We start from the raw sequence: 15,385 nt of genomic DNA, 5'->3' as shown, positions 1-15,385 counted from the left end.
ATGTCAACGCTTGTATTGATGAAAAAGGAATGTTTTGCATCTGGGACGCTGTCCTCCGCTTCTTTAAAAAGACAATTTATCAAAAGGGGCAGAGTCGCTCCAAGTGACAATATCAAAGATGCGACCTCAGATTGTCATCTGTGCAGGTGAGCGCATGGATTTTAATGTCATTTTTCGGTTCTTTTAACAAACTCAACCGACCTCACTCCCCTCACCTTAAGTACAAAAATCTCGACATTTTAATGAAAGAAAACACTCAATAATTTGATGACCTCTTACTGAATGTCAGATTGAAACCCATTTTGAGTGTACTTTTAAAATAAATTCATTCTTACTTGAAATAAAATAAACCAATATTATTAATATGATTGAAAAAATAGGCTGAGGTCTGATGGAACTGAATTTTCAAAATGAATGTGAACGCTATACTATTCACTTAAACAGGGCCGTTGCTAGCCATTTGGGTGCTACACACACACAAGTCCTTTATGGTGGCCCCCCATCACCCCAGTACAAAAAAACTCAGTACAATTAGTTAATTTATGGATGTCAACAAACACGAGAATTAAATAAGTTATTTTATTTTGGATTAATAAGGTGACAACGGTTTTATCTGTTGTATTTGTAAAATATTGTTTGAACATGCTTTGTATGAGATTTTTGTTAGTAATTTAGTGCTGTTAAAATAATATTTTCCATAGAATACAAATGAATTCGTACTCAATTTATCAATCTAAAACTTCACTGTCACTGAGAGTGAAAGCACGCCTCCTAGTGATATTTTTCACTATCTGTCCAATACCATAATTCAAAATCTGAGTTTCAGGGCTTTGTTTAAAAAAGGTGATTACTAAACTGTTTGGTCTTTTTTTTTTCTTTTTTTCACAATTTTGTTGTATTCTGGTGTTTTGCTTTCATATGAATACTTGATTGTGGTTCAATCAAACTCGGTTTTGTTTCTGGTGCTTCTTTTTGTCTATACGCACACTTATTGTGGTATTAAAGGCGTGGGACTCGCATCTGATTGGCCAGTGCATCGGAGCGATCACATCCAATAGGCCAGTGCGCCATACGAGCCGACAAAAAAAATATTTGAACCAAGGAGAGTGCGCCCTTTAAAACAGTGCACTAGTATTACACACTGCCCCTTCAATCAAATAAGTTCATTTCTTACCACTAGGAGACGCTAAATGATACACACTACTACATCTGATCAATACCTACATTGCATTGAATTTCCAACATTTTTTCTCATTCTTTGATGGCTTCTTAGAACAACCCCTCAAAATATTTTGCTACTTTATCATAAAAATAGACCAATCCAAATGAGTTTGACCCATTTTCTTGAAGTTTTTCGCACTGATCATTCTCATCCTAGTTTTGTTTTGAACCCCCTAAAATTGGGTCATTTTCCTAAAACCGGCCCGCCGATATATATATTTGTGTTTGTTTCTAACATTCAGAAAAAAATGATTTTTGTGGGCTATCCATAGCAGCATGATCCTAGGCAATCGTGTCAGCTCCCTCTAGGTGAGCTTTGTATTATGTAAAATAAACACACATTTCTCTACCTATGAGTTTTTAAAAATGCATATTTCTATAATATTTTTGCATATTATTCAAATCAATATAGTATTGTTTTTTTCAATGAATAAAGTTTTTTTCACCAATAGAAGGCACTAAATAATACACAATGTCCTTTTAACATTGGCTAGTGTGTGCATTTTTACTTTTGTTGAGGTGAGCAGGTCTTTGCTATATTTCACTATCCTTATTTGAACATTTAAAGTTGATCTTTTAATGAGATGACCTCAAGTAAATTAATATTGTCCAAAACTTCTGTTCTTTGTCCCTCATTCAGGTGTTTGCTATTTTCAAACTGCGGGAGCGGCCGCACAGTTCGACGGGTTCTGACTGCGTGCCTTCTGTCATTTCTCGCCCTTCTCGGTTCTGTATCCATCGACCTCAACGCCAACTTTGATGTGCTTCGCTCTACTCGGGCTGCTTATGAAGCGCTGGCTTCGTGCAGGACAGCGGCCATTTTGAATCTGGTCCGTAAGCTCCAATCAGTGCGCCATCTTTTAAGCAAAGAAACTGCAATCGAGACGTTCGGTGCTTCTGCTCTTGTTTTGACCATACTGGATCCAGATGGAGATGTTGGTAATGGGCTCCAATGCCACCTCCAGTTGGCTAAATTTACTAAAGATATTGAAACAACTGTTCATGATCTAGTCAACGCTTCATTTGCCAATAGAACAAAAGAGAATTACATCTCTGCTCTAAACGTGTGCATCGGAAAACTTCTTGATCTGTGGATCTCGGAAGAGGATTCCGTACGAAAAGCAAGACTTGACACAAACTGGAGATATGTTCTAGCTTCAAGACTTTTGCTCACATTTATAGAACTCAACCACCAGTTACAAGACGTCCCCCATGTTGCAGCTCTCTCAACTTTTCAGGACAAGTGGAATTTTCTGCTCCATCACTTGAGCCTGGCTGCACTCCTGACAGAACAACTCTACGAGTGCTGGTTAGAAAACATCGATAGAAGATTCAACTCAAGTCAGAATTTCAAAAACACATTGGACACAAATTTCTGGGACCTGACCAATTTGAACGGCGAGCTGTCCAGGGCTCAGGATGGTCTTCAAGCGCTGAATGACACTCAGCGATGCCTGCTTGGCTATGCGGTGCCTGCGCTTCGAAAAGCGTCTCGTGCTATATCGTCGGGCCTCAGCATGAAGATCAGCCTCCTTGCCATCGCCTGCCTCATCTACCCGGTGGTCATGTTCTCATTCAAGCAAATGACTGAGTGGATTCAAAACTACGCACACAATTTAACAGAGAAGACAGAGGACCTGAAACGACAAAGGAAGCTGGCTGAAGACCTGTTGCATCAAATGCTGCCAAAGTCAGTGGCCAGGCAGCTGCGCCGGCAGAAACACGTTGAGGCAGAGAGCTATGAGAAGGTTGGTGTCAAAATCACGCTTGGGAATTACAGGTTTGCTTCAAAAACGAGAAGTAGACAGCTCAAAGTTTAATTATGATCACAATGGGTGAAGAAGCAACTGGTCTGAATACTAAAGGGATGGAAAAGACAAAACAACTTTCTCATGAGTATGTCTTTAGTGCTCTTAAGCAATCTTCTATCTTTTGTTTGTATAGTCACTGAAGTACTTTGATAATATACATTTTGCACTATTCCATTCCATGCATTCCCTTCATTTATCGAGCCCATTCTATATGTACCAGTCTTTCAACAATCGAGGAAAAACGACCTTGGTAAAGGGGCCGCTCAGTTGTTTGATGGAAGACTTAAGCTGACCTGCAAGGTTCCTGTGACTTGTCCTTGCGTTACAATTTCCTATCCATAAGCACTCGATAATTAGAATGGTCTTTATTGTCATTTATAACAACATAGTGAACATTGTTTACAATGAGATTGGACAAGTAACTCACAAAAAGATAAAAATAGGATAATGTTAGGATAAAAATGCAAAACGATTTATAGGGAGTGCTTTGAGACTGGCCTTAGTTGTAAGTACCTCAGAACAATGGTACCCTGAATAAGTACACCAATGACAGTAAACCAAAACATACAGTAATTCTAAATTAAGTTGAGGAATCAGATATAACTACTAAGTTTTCTATAGATAGGCAATTTATATGTTTTTTCACAGTCTCATGCGCACGTTTAGGGTGGTGATGGCCCTGGGTTGGAAACTACCTCTGAGCCTGTTAGTCCATGTTTTAAGGGACCTGTAGCAGTTAAACAGGTGGTGGCCATTTAAGATCAGCAGTTAAACAGGTGATGAACCAGTTAAGATCATTTGGCCACCCAGTAGCACATTGGGAAAGTTGAGTCGTTCTCCACGTGTGTTGGCGCCCAAAGAAAGTATAATAATAGGGACCATTTTAGATAAAATACATTTATTTTGCATCATGCTACAAAATAAATGTACAGCTGTCTATTGCATCTTTCTGGCATCCAGTAAGTAATTAAATTAGAATACACGTCTCCTGGTTCCTATTCCTAGTATAGCTCAAGCTGGACTTTACAATATGAACTGGTTTCCAGCCATTTGATAGTCACACAGAGACAGGCTAGCATACATCCTAGGTAGTGATGATTTTACAATTTTCAGGAAGCGGGAGAAGACCCACTCAGGCAGGAGGAAAAATGCAAACTCCACACATTGAGATCAGTTGGTGGAATTAGCCAAGGACCTCAGAACTGTGATGTGGTCGTGCTACCCGGCTGTCCACTGTTCTGCTATTCTACAACAATTCATCCATTCCCCTAACTTCTTTAGTATTAGGGGATGTTTGTGCCCAAGTCAGCTGGCCTTGGGCAGGGAAAACCAGTGACAGTTTGTCAACAAAGGGCAGGGCTCAAAGAGGCAGAAAACCATTCACTCACGCGCTCATTTGTAGTGAAATTTTAGATTTGACAATTGCCCTGCCATACATATTTTTCCGGACATCGGAGGAAATCAAAGTGTTTGGAGAAAGCCCCCTCAGGCAATAGGAGAACATGCAAACTCCACACAGGGAAGTCGGTAGCTGGAATTAAACACCGGACCTTTGAGCAGTGTGGCAGAAGTGCTAACCAGTCAACCAGTGTGGCATCATTTATTTCAATCAATTTAAAGGAATGAATTTAATATCAGAAATGCAAATGTTTTTAAAGAGGACATGGTAAATCACATATTTTTACAGAATATTATCGTTCCAGATTGTAAATACACCAGATTTTAAGAAAGATACCAATATTGATTTTCAACACTTGATAGTGATAGCATGGACCAATAGTACTGTAGCATCTCAATTCCTCAAGCACCCCCAAAGGACTGAAACAACACAATATTTGTATTTTAAATAGAAATTAATCACATTATATATCATTCCTGTAATTTATAATTGATTCGTTTTTTTAATTTAATTACATTTTGTTTACCTGTGTTTGTCATTCTTTCCTCAGTTAATCAGTTCCACTAGCCAACTGTGTGAGGTCTAGATTTCTCTCAATGTCTCGTTAGTCTGTGTGCATTCAATTCCCAGTTTTCCATCAGTCCTGGTGCCTACGTCCATTTACCGTTTTGAAAATAGTAAATGATAATTCTTTTTAATTTAAATCAAACACATTTTTCACCACCACACTGTCTCCTGATGCTGCTACCTTAGACTTGGGTCTGCGACCGTGTCCTCTCTTCTTGAACCGTGATAAGTTGCCGCACATATTCCCTGAAAAAAATGTACAAAAAATAGTCTTTCGTACCACTTATTATGTTTTTATTCAAACTATTTCTCTTTTTCGAAAACATGGACTGAGCTTGAGGTTGCCAAGAGCAGGCTACTGCTGCATCATCTGTATACATGCTAAATGGATGTCTTTGCCTCCTTTTGTAGCTATTGTTGACATAATTACCTATAATTGCTCTGTTCCATATTCATCAGGAGATAAAACAAGTTTGAGAGATTAAAATCGCGTTTAGCTTATTGAAGAGGTTTGAAACAGCTGTACTAAAAGCACTCGAGAAGGGGCTGGGGATGTTTTCAGACTGATATTGAGCTATGAGAAGATATTGATAAAATTGTGATTGTTCGTCTATCATAAAACATCAATATTTCATGACTGTTCTTTAGCGTTTCTATGAATTTCCCACCGTGAGTATTTTTTTCGTGTCTCATGAAGCTTGTGTTGAAAATAAAACAACAAATATTGCTTTTCTATTTTTCAGGTGACCATTTTTTTCTCTGACATTGTCGGTTTCACTTCCATCTCCGCCTCCTGTACGCCTTTACAAGTGGTGGAGATGCTTAACAACCTTTACGTTTGCTTTGACACGCGAATCGACTCCTATGATGTGTACAAGGTAAGAAGGGAGGCGGATGGACGTAAAATTTTTGATTCACTTAATGTTCAAACACAAAGATTTTAGTTTAATTGTATTTTACAACACATTTTAGCTCAGGGGGCACATGGTAGGAAAAGCACTCTGTCGGGGGCCGGATTCACTAAAATCTAATTGTGTCAAGAACCGGAACAGGATCAAGACCCAAATGAGTGATGTTTCTCACACAAGCCTTTTATTTTACGGGAAATGGAGAGTCATCCACGTTAGGCAGCAGTCTGGCGTGGAATGATAGGAAGCCAGAGGCCGACGAGATCGATACCAATTGCCCGAGCAGATATCGGACAGGACGTGACAGACAGGATTCATTTCAGAACAGGATATCAAAATTAAACAGGACAATTTAGACGAGAGCGAAACTGGAAACCGAAATTAAACAGGATAAAATAAACGGGAACAATACCAGACAGGAAATACCAACAGGAAACAGGATCGAGTCGAAGCCAACGCCTTCAGGGCAGAGGTTTCTTGACGGACTGACAAAGGAAGAGCGAGAGCACTGCGCTTAAATAGACGGAAAGCCAATCTGTCAACGAGCCGCAGCTGGTGCCACACGGGCGGGGCCAATTGGGCGCTATGGCAACTGTGACAAACTGTTGGAGTGTCTATCAACTGTGCATTTGGAAAAAGGAAAAAAAAAGAAAAACATCAATTTATTAATTTCCTCTACAGTTTATGTCACTCAGAGAAACTCATGGGAACTGGAAAGTGACAAAAAAGGACCCAACACAAATTTAAATGCAAATGATATAAATCACATATCAAAACCATGGCCCGCCGGCCAAATGTGGCCTACCACATCATTTTATGCGGCCTGCGAGAGCTTAAAACGTCTAGGCATCGAAAAAAATTAATGGGTCAAAAGAGTGATTTTACCAAAAACGACATTATCCACAAATACTGTTGACGACCCTAACTGCAATAACTACAATACCTATATAAATGCCAGGAAGTGATATTTTGAAATTATCCTAAAAATGTCCAAAAGTTTGTAGTTTTTGTTATGTTTACTGTATAACATATCATACGTGTAATGCAAGTGTGACATTTGTGACTTGAATAAGTAATTCATTTATTTTTAGATTCAGTACTTTTACATTTAAGGAGAAGTTACATGTATTTTACATACGATTTAATTACATTTCATTCAATTAATAAGTTTCCTCAGGCTATTTGAAGGCAGTTATTATGCTGATGTGGCGGTTGGTAAACAAAGGTTTGACACCCCTGATTTAAATGATTGATTTAATGATTTAAAAGTATTTTTATGCTTTTTATGTGATTATTATTTTTCAATGAAAATATTTAGCTTCTCTTTTTCAATGTCATATCTGTTATTGAAAGGAACGCTTCTTTAAAATTCTGCAGACACCAAGGAGATTTCTTCAATTTTTGCATTTTTCAATCAAGGTCCTTACTAATAATTTCCAATTTCCAATAAAAACTGTAGATTAGGACCAAATGTTGCAGTTAAGAGAGACATTCACGCTCTACTTTTAATTGCAATTGTATAGCCTCAAGCTGTCACGAAACTGACCAGGAAGCAGGAAGTTGGAACTCACATGCGTAGACGATCTGTCACTTTAATTAGGAAAGAAAAGTTGTCCAACACACAAACGGACCAAAAACAAAACAAAACAGGTTCAAAGGCAATCAAAATTACAAACTAGGCATTACTCAGATCAAACAGGCATGAACAGGTCTTCAACAAGGTAAAGCAATGGTCTGGCAACGGGCAGTCCCAAAAGGAGCGTTTAAGTACTCCAAAAGCAATCAGTTCAATGCGTCTCAGCGGTGTCAAGGGGCGGGGCCAGCTGGGCGCCATGATAACCGTGCAGGACATGACACAAGCGGCGGGTCTGTGACTTCTACTTTAAAGCCTTAATGTGTAATATTTGACGGCTAGATGGCACTGTGTTGTCTGGTACGAGCAAGGGCTAGTGGTACACGGCAGAGCGTGCCGACAGGATGCCGGAAGAACATGGAGCCGATACAAGTAGCGGTTCCATGGTGAAAAAGAAATAAACATTTCTCGACCTATGATTTTTTTTTAAATTTTTTAAAATAAAAATTAACATTGGTATGATGGTTCATAGGGCAGCACGGCGGCACAGTGGTTGGCGCGTGTACGGCACAGTTCTGAGGTCATGAGATCGAAGCTCCTGTGTGGAGTTTGCATTTTCTCTCTGTGCTTGCGTGAGTTTCCTCCCACAGTCCAAAAACATGCATGTAAGGTCAATTGGACGGTCCAAATTGTCCCTAGGTGTGAATGAGTGAGCGAATTGTCTGTCCCTCTGTTGGACTGGCTGGCAACCAGTTCAGAGTGTGCTCTGCCCACTGCCCGAAGATGACTGGGATGGGCTCCAGCACCCCCGCGACCCTACTGAGGATAAGCGGTGCAGATAATGGATGAATGGATGGATGGATGATGGTTCATGTATGTCTGCCCAGTATTCAAATCAATGTTTTGTTTTTTACCAGATGAAAGTTTTTTTGGACCACTAGGGGGTACTACATAGTATACACTGTCGCTTTGAGTAAAATAATAATGGGATGGGAGTTTCCTCAGTTGTTCTCTGGTTTATAAAAGGTAGACAGCAAATATACAGTAGCTACAGTGGACCGCTTTGGGAGTGGCGCCTGGCTTTATCGACCTCTAGTGGACATACTAAATACTGCAGGCCAATGTTTGACGTTTTACTCTTCCGCCTCTCTCAGCATTGTCTCATGGGATTAAATCCTTTGGAGGCCCTGATAGTCCATGGTGACTATGATATCTACATGCTTGATTTTCTTTCTCTGTCAAGTTCATGACTTAGTATTGTGATCCAAGGTTGAGACAATTGGAGACGCGTACATGGTGGTGAGTGGACTTCCTGAAAGGAATGGGGACAAACATGCTGATGAGATTGCCAAGATGGCACTGGATCTGGTAGCAGCTGTCCGTCAGGTTTCCATCCCTCATATGCCCAACCAGCGATTGCAGCTACGAGCTGGGATTCACACAGGTTGGATTATTTTGTACTGGTGTCTGTTGTTTACCACATGAGCCTTACTGTTGTAGTCTTATGTCCTTAACAGGTCCCTGCGTGGCTGGAATAGTGGGCTACAAGATGCCTCGGTACTGTTTGTTTGGGGATACGGTCAACACTGCATCCAGAATGGAGTCCACCAGTTTGCGTATGTTAGGTTAAAAGTGTGTAGATCTTAAGCTTATACTGTTGCTGTTCTCTCTCTCTTAAAGTCCTCCTCTATTCTTAATAATGTACAGAATCAATGGTTTCTGGCCCAATTTTCAACCCATGGAAATGACAGACAGCCTTAAAATTTTCCTGTCGGCCCTTTGATAAACAAATACGTGTCTGTGCGATTTCATCAGTCACTGAAATACATATTGCCACTTACAATTGGAAAGCCCAAACTAAAAATTGAAGATATGCTGACGTTCTTAAAACATACTCAATACAGTAACATCCCCATCAGTCTAAAACAAGATACCCGGAAACTATAAGGCCGGTGTAGCTCAGCATTTTCTTCCCCTTGCAGTCATCAAATGAGTTGAATGTTTCGCAAACATGGAGTCGTTACTTCCAGAACTGTCTAGTGATTCCAACCGTGTAAAATTTTTTCTCCAAAACACAGAATAATGCTGACGGATCCAAAAAATCCGCCTAAAAACATTTCTGCTTCATTGGATGTTCCTTGTTGTAATCCGTTCGTGTCGCTCCAAAACTCCCCTTTAAAAATAAACAGACATGTAAAATATGGTCGTTCGCCTCTGACCTTTTGATTGACACCACTCTCAGCCAATAGCAGGCTTTTTTTAATGGCCCACAGCCAACATTAGCCTATATTGACCTGTTTTATAAAATGGCGATCGCATCCTGTAGCTCTGAAAATCCAGCCAGTAGTAACTGAATGAAATTATGATTGACACATTGATAAGCCAACATAAATGTAGACAATTTTTCAATTTTATGCAAATTAGAGATGAAATTAAACGTGCGCAAATGCCACTCGGGATCCATTTTATGCGCCATTATCACTTGAAAGTATGCACAATTATTGATTGACTTCTGTAGAGGGAAGTCAAACATTTGCAACTCTTTCAAAATGTCTAAGAAATTTGGCCAAAGTAAAGTACACATTTGCAAAGGTTTGCGTGTTGTAAACTGGTCGTCTCCAAATGGCCACTTTTGGAATCACCTAAACCTACTCTTTAGAAAAATGTGTAAAATACAATGTTGAATTTTTCAGATTGTAATCAAATTTGACAAGGTTGCAGGTAATACTTGAAGCTATTGTCTCACCTGTTTCCCAGCTAAAATGCCCATGCTACACTCATCTGCAGTCATTTGATTGCAAAATTCAGGCGAGAATAAAAACCTTCTATTTCTGTGTGTTGCAATACAGATTACTCAATGTTAATAGCACTTGCAGTGATTATTTCTGTTTGGGACACAACTGCATAGTCTTACCTAAAACCGTCCTTTTGGTCCAACCGTTTTAAGAACAGCCTTCAATTTACACGTTAAGCAGCAGTCTGGCGTGAAATGATAGGAAGCCAGAGGCCGACAAGACCGATACCAATTGCCCGAGTAGACATTGGACAGATGGGGTCGATACCGGACAGGACGGGACAGACAGGATTGATAGTGAAACGGGATATCGAAAAAATAAACAGGACAAACTAGACGGGAACAAAAACGGGAGAGAGAAATAAACAGGACAAAAATAGACGGGAACGAAACTGGAAAACGATATTAGACAGGGAAAAAATAAACGGGAACAATATTGGACAGGGAATACCAACAGAAAACAAGACCGAGTCAAAACCCACGTCTTGCGGGGCAGAGGTTCGTTGACGGACTGACAAAGGAAGAATGAAAGCACGGAGCTTAAATAGACGGAAAGCCTATCTGTCAATGAGCCGCAGATGGCGCCACACGGGCGGGGCCAATTGGGCGCCATGGCAACCGTGACAGAAGTAACCCTCCCAAACACACACGCTGCTGAAAACCAAAAAAAACAAAACTTAATGAACAAAAAAAATCAGAAAACAAACCGAAATAAAGGTAAAGAAAAAATACTACTACTACTACTAATAATAATACTATTCATAATAATATTCCCTGCGACTGGCTGGCAATCAATTCAGGGTGTCCCCTGCCCACTACCCGAAGATGGCTGGGATGGGGTCCAGTACCCTAACCCTAACTCTACTGAGGATAAGCGGTGCAAATAATGGATGGATGGATAATAATTATTGAAAAAATATTAATAAAACATAAATAAAAATGATAATAATCTTACCATATTGTCATCTTTACTCAACATCAAGTGTGACTAATATTCAGAATGCTACTTTTAAACTAATTGTACTCCTTGAGTACAGGTCATCAAGTTTTTATGAGCTTTGTTATCAACACAACTTTTCTTCTTTCTTCTTTTTTTCTTTTCTGTTTTGTCTGAAGTGCCCATGCATATTCTCACAATGGCATCAATGATGTAATATCTATTATGTATCCAAAACAATATGTTAGAAGTTGTGGCTTTTCGAATAATATATCAAATTTGACAGCTCAAAAAATTCACACAAGTTCAGCAACTTACCTGGCCCTCATCAAAGATTTCGCTTACGACCTGCAACTTCGGGGAGAAATTGAAGTCAAGGTGAGTGCAAGAGTATTTTTTTGCAGTTACGAATAAATATTTTTTCTTCAAGTCCAAGTAAAGATTGCGTCTGAAATTCCTTCTTCCCGGCTGCTGGCAGGGCAAAGGCAAAATGAACACGTACTGGTTGATTGGTCATAAGAACTACAGCATCCAAAACGACAGCCTGGTTTGCCACTGGAATCCCAACAAGGCCAGGAAAAGGAGGACAGAGGGAAGCAGTGATGTTTCTTTTGGAAACGTGAGTGAAAATATGTTTATTTTCAAATAATCATTCAACATGAAGTGCTTTATCTCCTCATCCAAAGTCAAGTTAAGTAACATTTATTTGTACAAGGACTGCACAGGTTACAATGACGCCATCGCCTGATCTTAAACCAACATGCGGACAAGGAAAAACTTAATAGATTTAGCATTGGGACAGTACACAGAACATAGTGAACCTCAATAAAAACCAATAGGCAGTATGTTGAAATTTGTCCAGGCTGTGCATGACAGCAACGAAGCCCCAAGCCTGTAAAAGCTTCGCCTTCTGCGATCTTGCGTTTACTCTGTACAATTCAAAATACATGATAATGCATTCTTCATTCCGAATCACTGCAATACCTTAGACAGAAGCGTACACCTGCTGCACCAAGACACAAAAATAATCATGAAAAGACCCAGACATGATAGTTTATAGTCAAGTCATGTTCATTTGTGACGCCCTTAATCATAAGGAGCCCCAAAGGGCTGCACAGACCACAGGTTATTGCAAACTACACACTATTATTACAGCATCCCCTGATCTAAAACCTACATGAGGGCAAGGAAAAACTCAAAACCTTAACATAAGGTAAATGAAGAAACCTTATACTGTGATCATGTGAAAATGTGGAAAATTATGATATTAAACTATAAGGAGAATGTGAAATGTATTGTTTCCTAGCAAATCATTCAATTTTGACAAGATCAAGATCACAGTTTTAGATTATATTTAGTGATGTTGAATAATATGTTTTTCAGACAGATGCCCTAACCGATTTTCAACACTTGAGTTGTCATGGACCAATAAAACTAGTAAATCGAATTTACTTACCTCTTGAAAAGGGGCTGAGAATTGAACAAGAAATGCCCACGGACAAATCTCTAAACAATATTTATGCTTAAAAGTGAATTAAATTGGCACAAAATTATTAGTTTGTGTTGTGAAACTGCCACTAGAGGTCAGTCAATCATGCTTTTGGCTGCTTATTATGGCAAGCTGTTTCAAATAAGCCCACAGGACTAGAAAAACGTGACTTCCACATATAAAAATATAAATTATCTCATATTTGAAAATGAGGTGCAGATAAACCATAATAATCATGGGTATTGAACAGGATCTGAACCATAAGAGGACAGTTCCTGAGAGACCATTCCATTTTTCCAACCGTTCTGGTAAGATATGGTGCACAGAGTCAAAGGCAGCACTAAGGTCCAGCAGCAGCAAGAGTGATGAAGTACAGGAGTCCATTGCCAGTATAGGTTTCATGATTACATGATAATTTTATATTTTTGCCTGATAAGGTCCACATTTTACTTAACAAATTTCACAGTTTTGCATAATGAGTTGGCTTTCGCATATTTATGTGATCTAACTCATTGGTCCGCTACCTTCCTGTACCATGGACTGGTTTAATGCAGCGCGACCCAATGATAATGTTAGTAGTAATAATGATAACAATAATGATATCATCAAAAATGATAATAACAAGTCTAAATCCATTGTGTAACCACTACAAAACTAGGGATTCTAGGTGACTTAGTAAAAGGCATTAAATTTGATCAAATCATCACACTATTTTTACTCAGGGTACCATGTTTTTTTTTGGCTGAACTCAATACGGTGATGCTCCGTTACAATGTTGTATAACGTGGCACTGTGAGTAAAAAGTGCGATGTTGAGATAAATTTGAATGTGATTTCCTAAGTCATCTACAATCCTAGTGGTTTGTTGTTTAGAATTCTGTCACGAAACAGGTCGGGAATCAGGAAGTTGGAACTCATTTGCGTAGATGATCTGTCACTTTAATTAAGATAGAAAAGTTGTCCAACACACAAACGGACCAAACCACAAATTCGGCACTCTCGCCGACATGATCTGAGCTCGATTCCTGTTCCATCCAATGTTGAGCAAACTTGATCAGCGATACATGTGGACCGATTTATTCTTGCTCAAATACAATGAAGTGCTACCGTAAAACCTTGTGCATAGCGCACCCAAATTTTGAGGTTAAAAAAATGTTTGTATAAGTAAATGTAAATGTTCTGCAATTATATAAGGTTTTTCAAGTCACTGAAGACCCCCCCAAAGCGCTTTACAATGAGCTTGACACTTACCCATTCCCACACACTCACACACTGATGGAAATAGATACTTTTTATTTCCTTCTGTGCGGCCTGGTAGTAAACAACCTGTGGCCTGGTACCAATCCGCGGCCCTGTGGTTACCTACCACTGATTTAGCTCTTGTTTTTTTTCTTCTGGTGTATCAAATGTTCATTTCTGTAAAATTGTAACCACTTTTCATTTATATGAGTGTTCTTCTGTATGTGTATGTCTACCTGCCAGTCATCGACGACTATGCAGAGTCTCAGCGAAAACACCAGCACACCAGTCCAGAGTCACACCCCACCGCAGCCTCGACCCGATAAGGCCAATCCGAACCCCAGCGCGACGACTCAGATGGGGCCTTCTGGCAGCCTCGATCCTACTCCGGCCTCTGTGATTGGGGGCATGCAGGGTGGGGAACAGCCCTTGTCCCTCGATCAGTGCCAAGGCAGCAGTGGTGAAGATAAATGTGACGTTTTGCCCGGCTCCACAAACAACAATAACAATAACTTCATCTATCCTTACTGGACCTTCTATAACAAAGTTTTGGATTCATCGTAACAGCTCAATTTATAAGTTGGGTCCTTTTTTTTAAACTTCATTGCTGTTAATTTAAAGAGATACTGTGTAAATTTTGATTAGATAACGCTGTATTGTGTAGTTCTGTGCTACAAAGCAGAAGAAACATTACAGACTACAGAGACACAAGGTGACCGAACTGTACCGGTTTTCTTCTCATTGTTTTGCCCAGCCTCTCACAAGGTTTTTGGGTTTCTGGGGTACCTGTTGCAGCAAGATGGTGTAAAATCATGTCATCTCCTGAGTGATTAAGTTATAGTTTAGTAGACACTTAAAATAGTGAGAGAAGAAAACAATGAACTTTGAACATCCAATGAGAACAGGCGTGGACCATACAAAACACGTTCACAACGCCAAATACCAAATCTGTTCTAAAAGACCTCCCTTGAGCTTTTTATTTCCAATAAATCTCCTAGGTTACAAAAAGTAGGTCCTTCTAAAAGTGTGGGTATAAAAGAACATCAAAAATATTGGCCGATAGTGACAATGATGTTAACAGTGCATAATTGTCAAAATAACAAATTGGCCTCCTATGCATTCTCCTTTGCAGGTGTCCAATATTAAACACAGATTAAATTAGAAAGCCTCAAGTTATGACCTATGAGTACTTTAAAATAAGGCATGTTTGTATCATTGTTGTTTATTTGTTTTATTTTTATGAATATTTTCTTGTATTTTTCCTTATTTTTCAAATCAATATCGTTTCATTTACCACTAGGAGGCGATAAATAATACACAATGTTCCTAAACCATACACAAGTACATGCTTTTTATCCATTTTTCCTTCTATTCCGTGCCCACCGAAGAGATCCCAAAAATTGTTTCTCGGTAGAACATTTCAACAGCAGTTTGTTTGTTTTAATGAC

At 39.3% G+C, this 15,385-nt stretch overlaps 1 protein-coding gene across 1 annotated transcript; it reads left to right on the top strand.

The window, feature by feature from the left end:
* LOC148369054 (uncharacterized) lies at positions 1–15,385 on the top strand. The gene is made up of 8 exons (XM_088329875.1): positions 1–146; positions 1,862–2,969; positions 5,742–5,876; positions 8,749–8,923; positions 8,997–9,095; positions 11,497–11,588; positions 11,689–11,829; positions 14,181–15,385. The coding sequence occupies exons 1-8, from the start codon at positions 1–3 to the stop codon at positions 14,499–14,501; spliced, it is 2,217 nt and encodes a 738-aa protein (XP_088186001.1). The 3' UTR covers positions 14,502–15,385.

Source organism: Urocampus carinirostris, chromosome 3 (assembly GCF_059441175.1).
Source record: "Urocampus carinirostris isolate Australia breed hairy pipefish chromosome 3, RoL_Ucar_1.0, whole genome shotgun sequence".
Lineage (NCBI taxonomy): Eukaryota > Metazoa > Chordata > Actinopteri > Syngnathiformes > Syngnathidae > Urocampus > Urocampus carinirostris.
Note: the sequence above shows the minus strand (reverse complement) of the source record. Positions and strands in the feature narration are given on the sequence as shown.

Excerpts from the sequence above, each read along its gene's own strand:
- LOC148369054 (XM_088329875.1), top strand. The coding sequence starts at position 1 with ATGTCAACGCTTGTATTGATGAAAAAGGAATGTTTTGCATCTGGGACG. Across the intron at positions 147-1,861 it reads TCAGATTGTCATCTGTGCAG|GTGTTTGCTATTTTCAAACT; the intron begins GTGAGCGCATGG and ends TCCCTCATTCAG. Across the intron at positions 8,924-8,996 it reads ACGAGCTGGGATTCACACAG|GTCCCTGCGTGGCTGGAATA; the intron begins GTTGGATTATTT and ends TGTCCTTAACAG.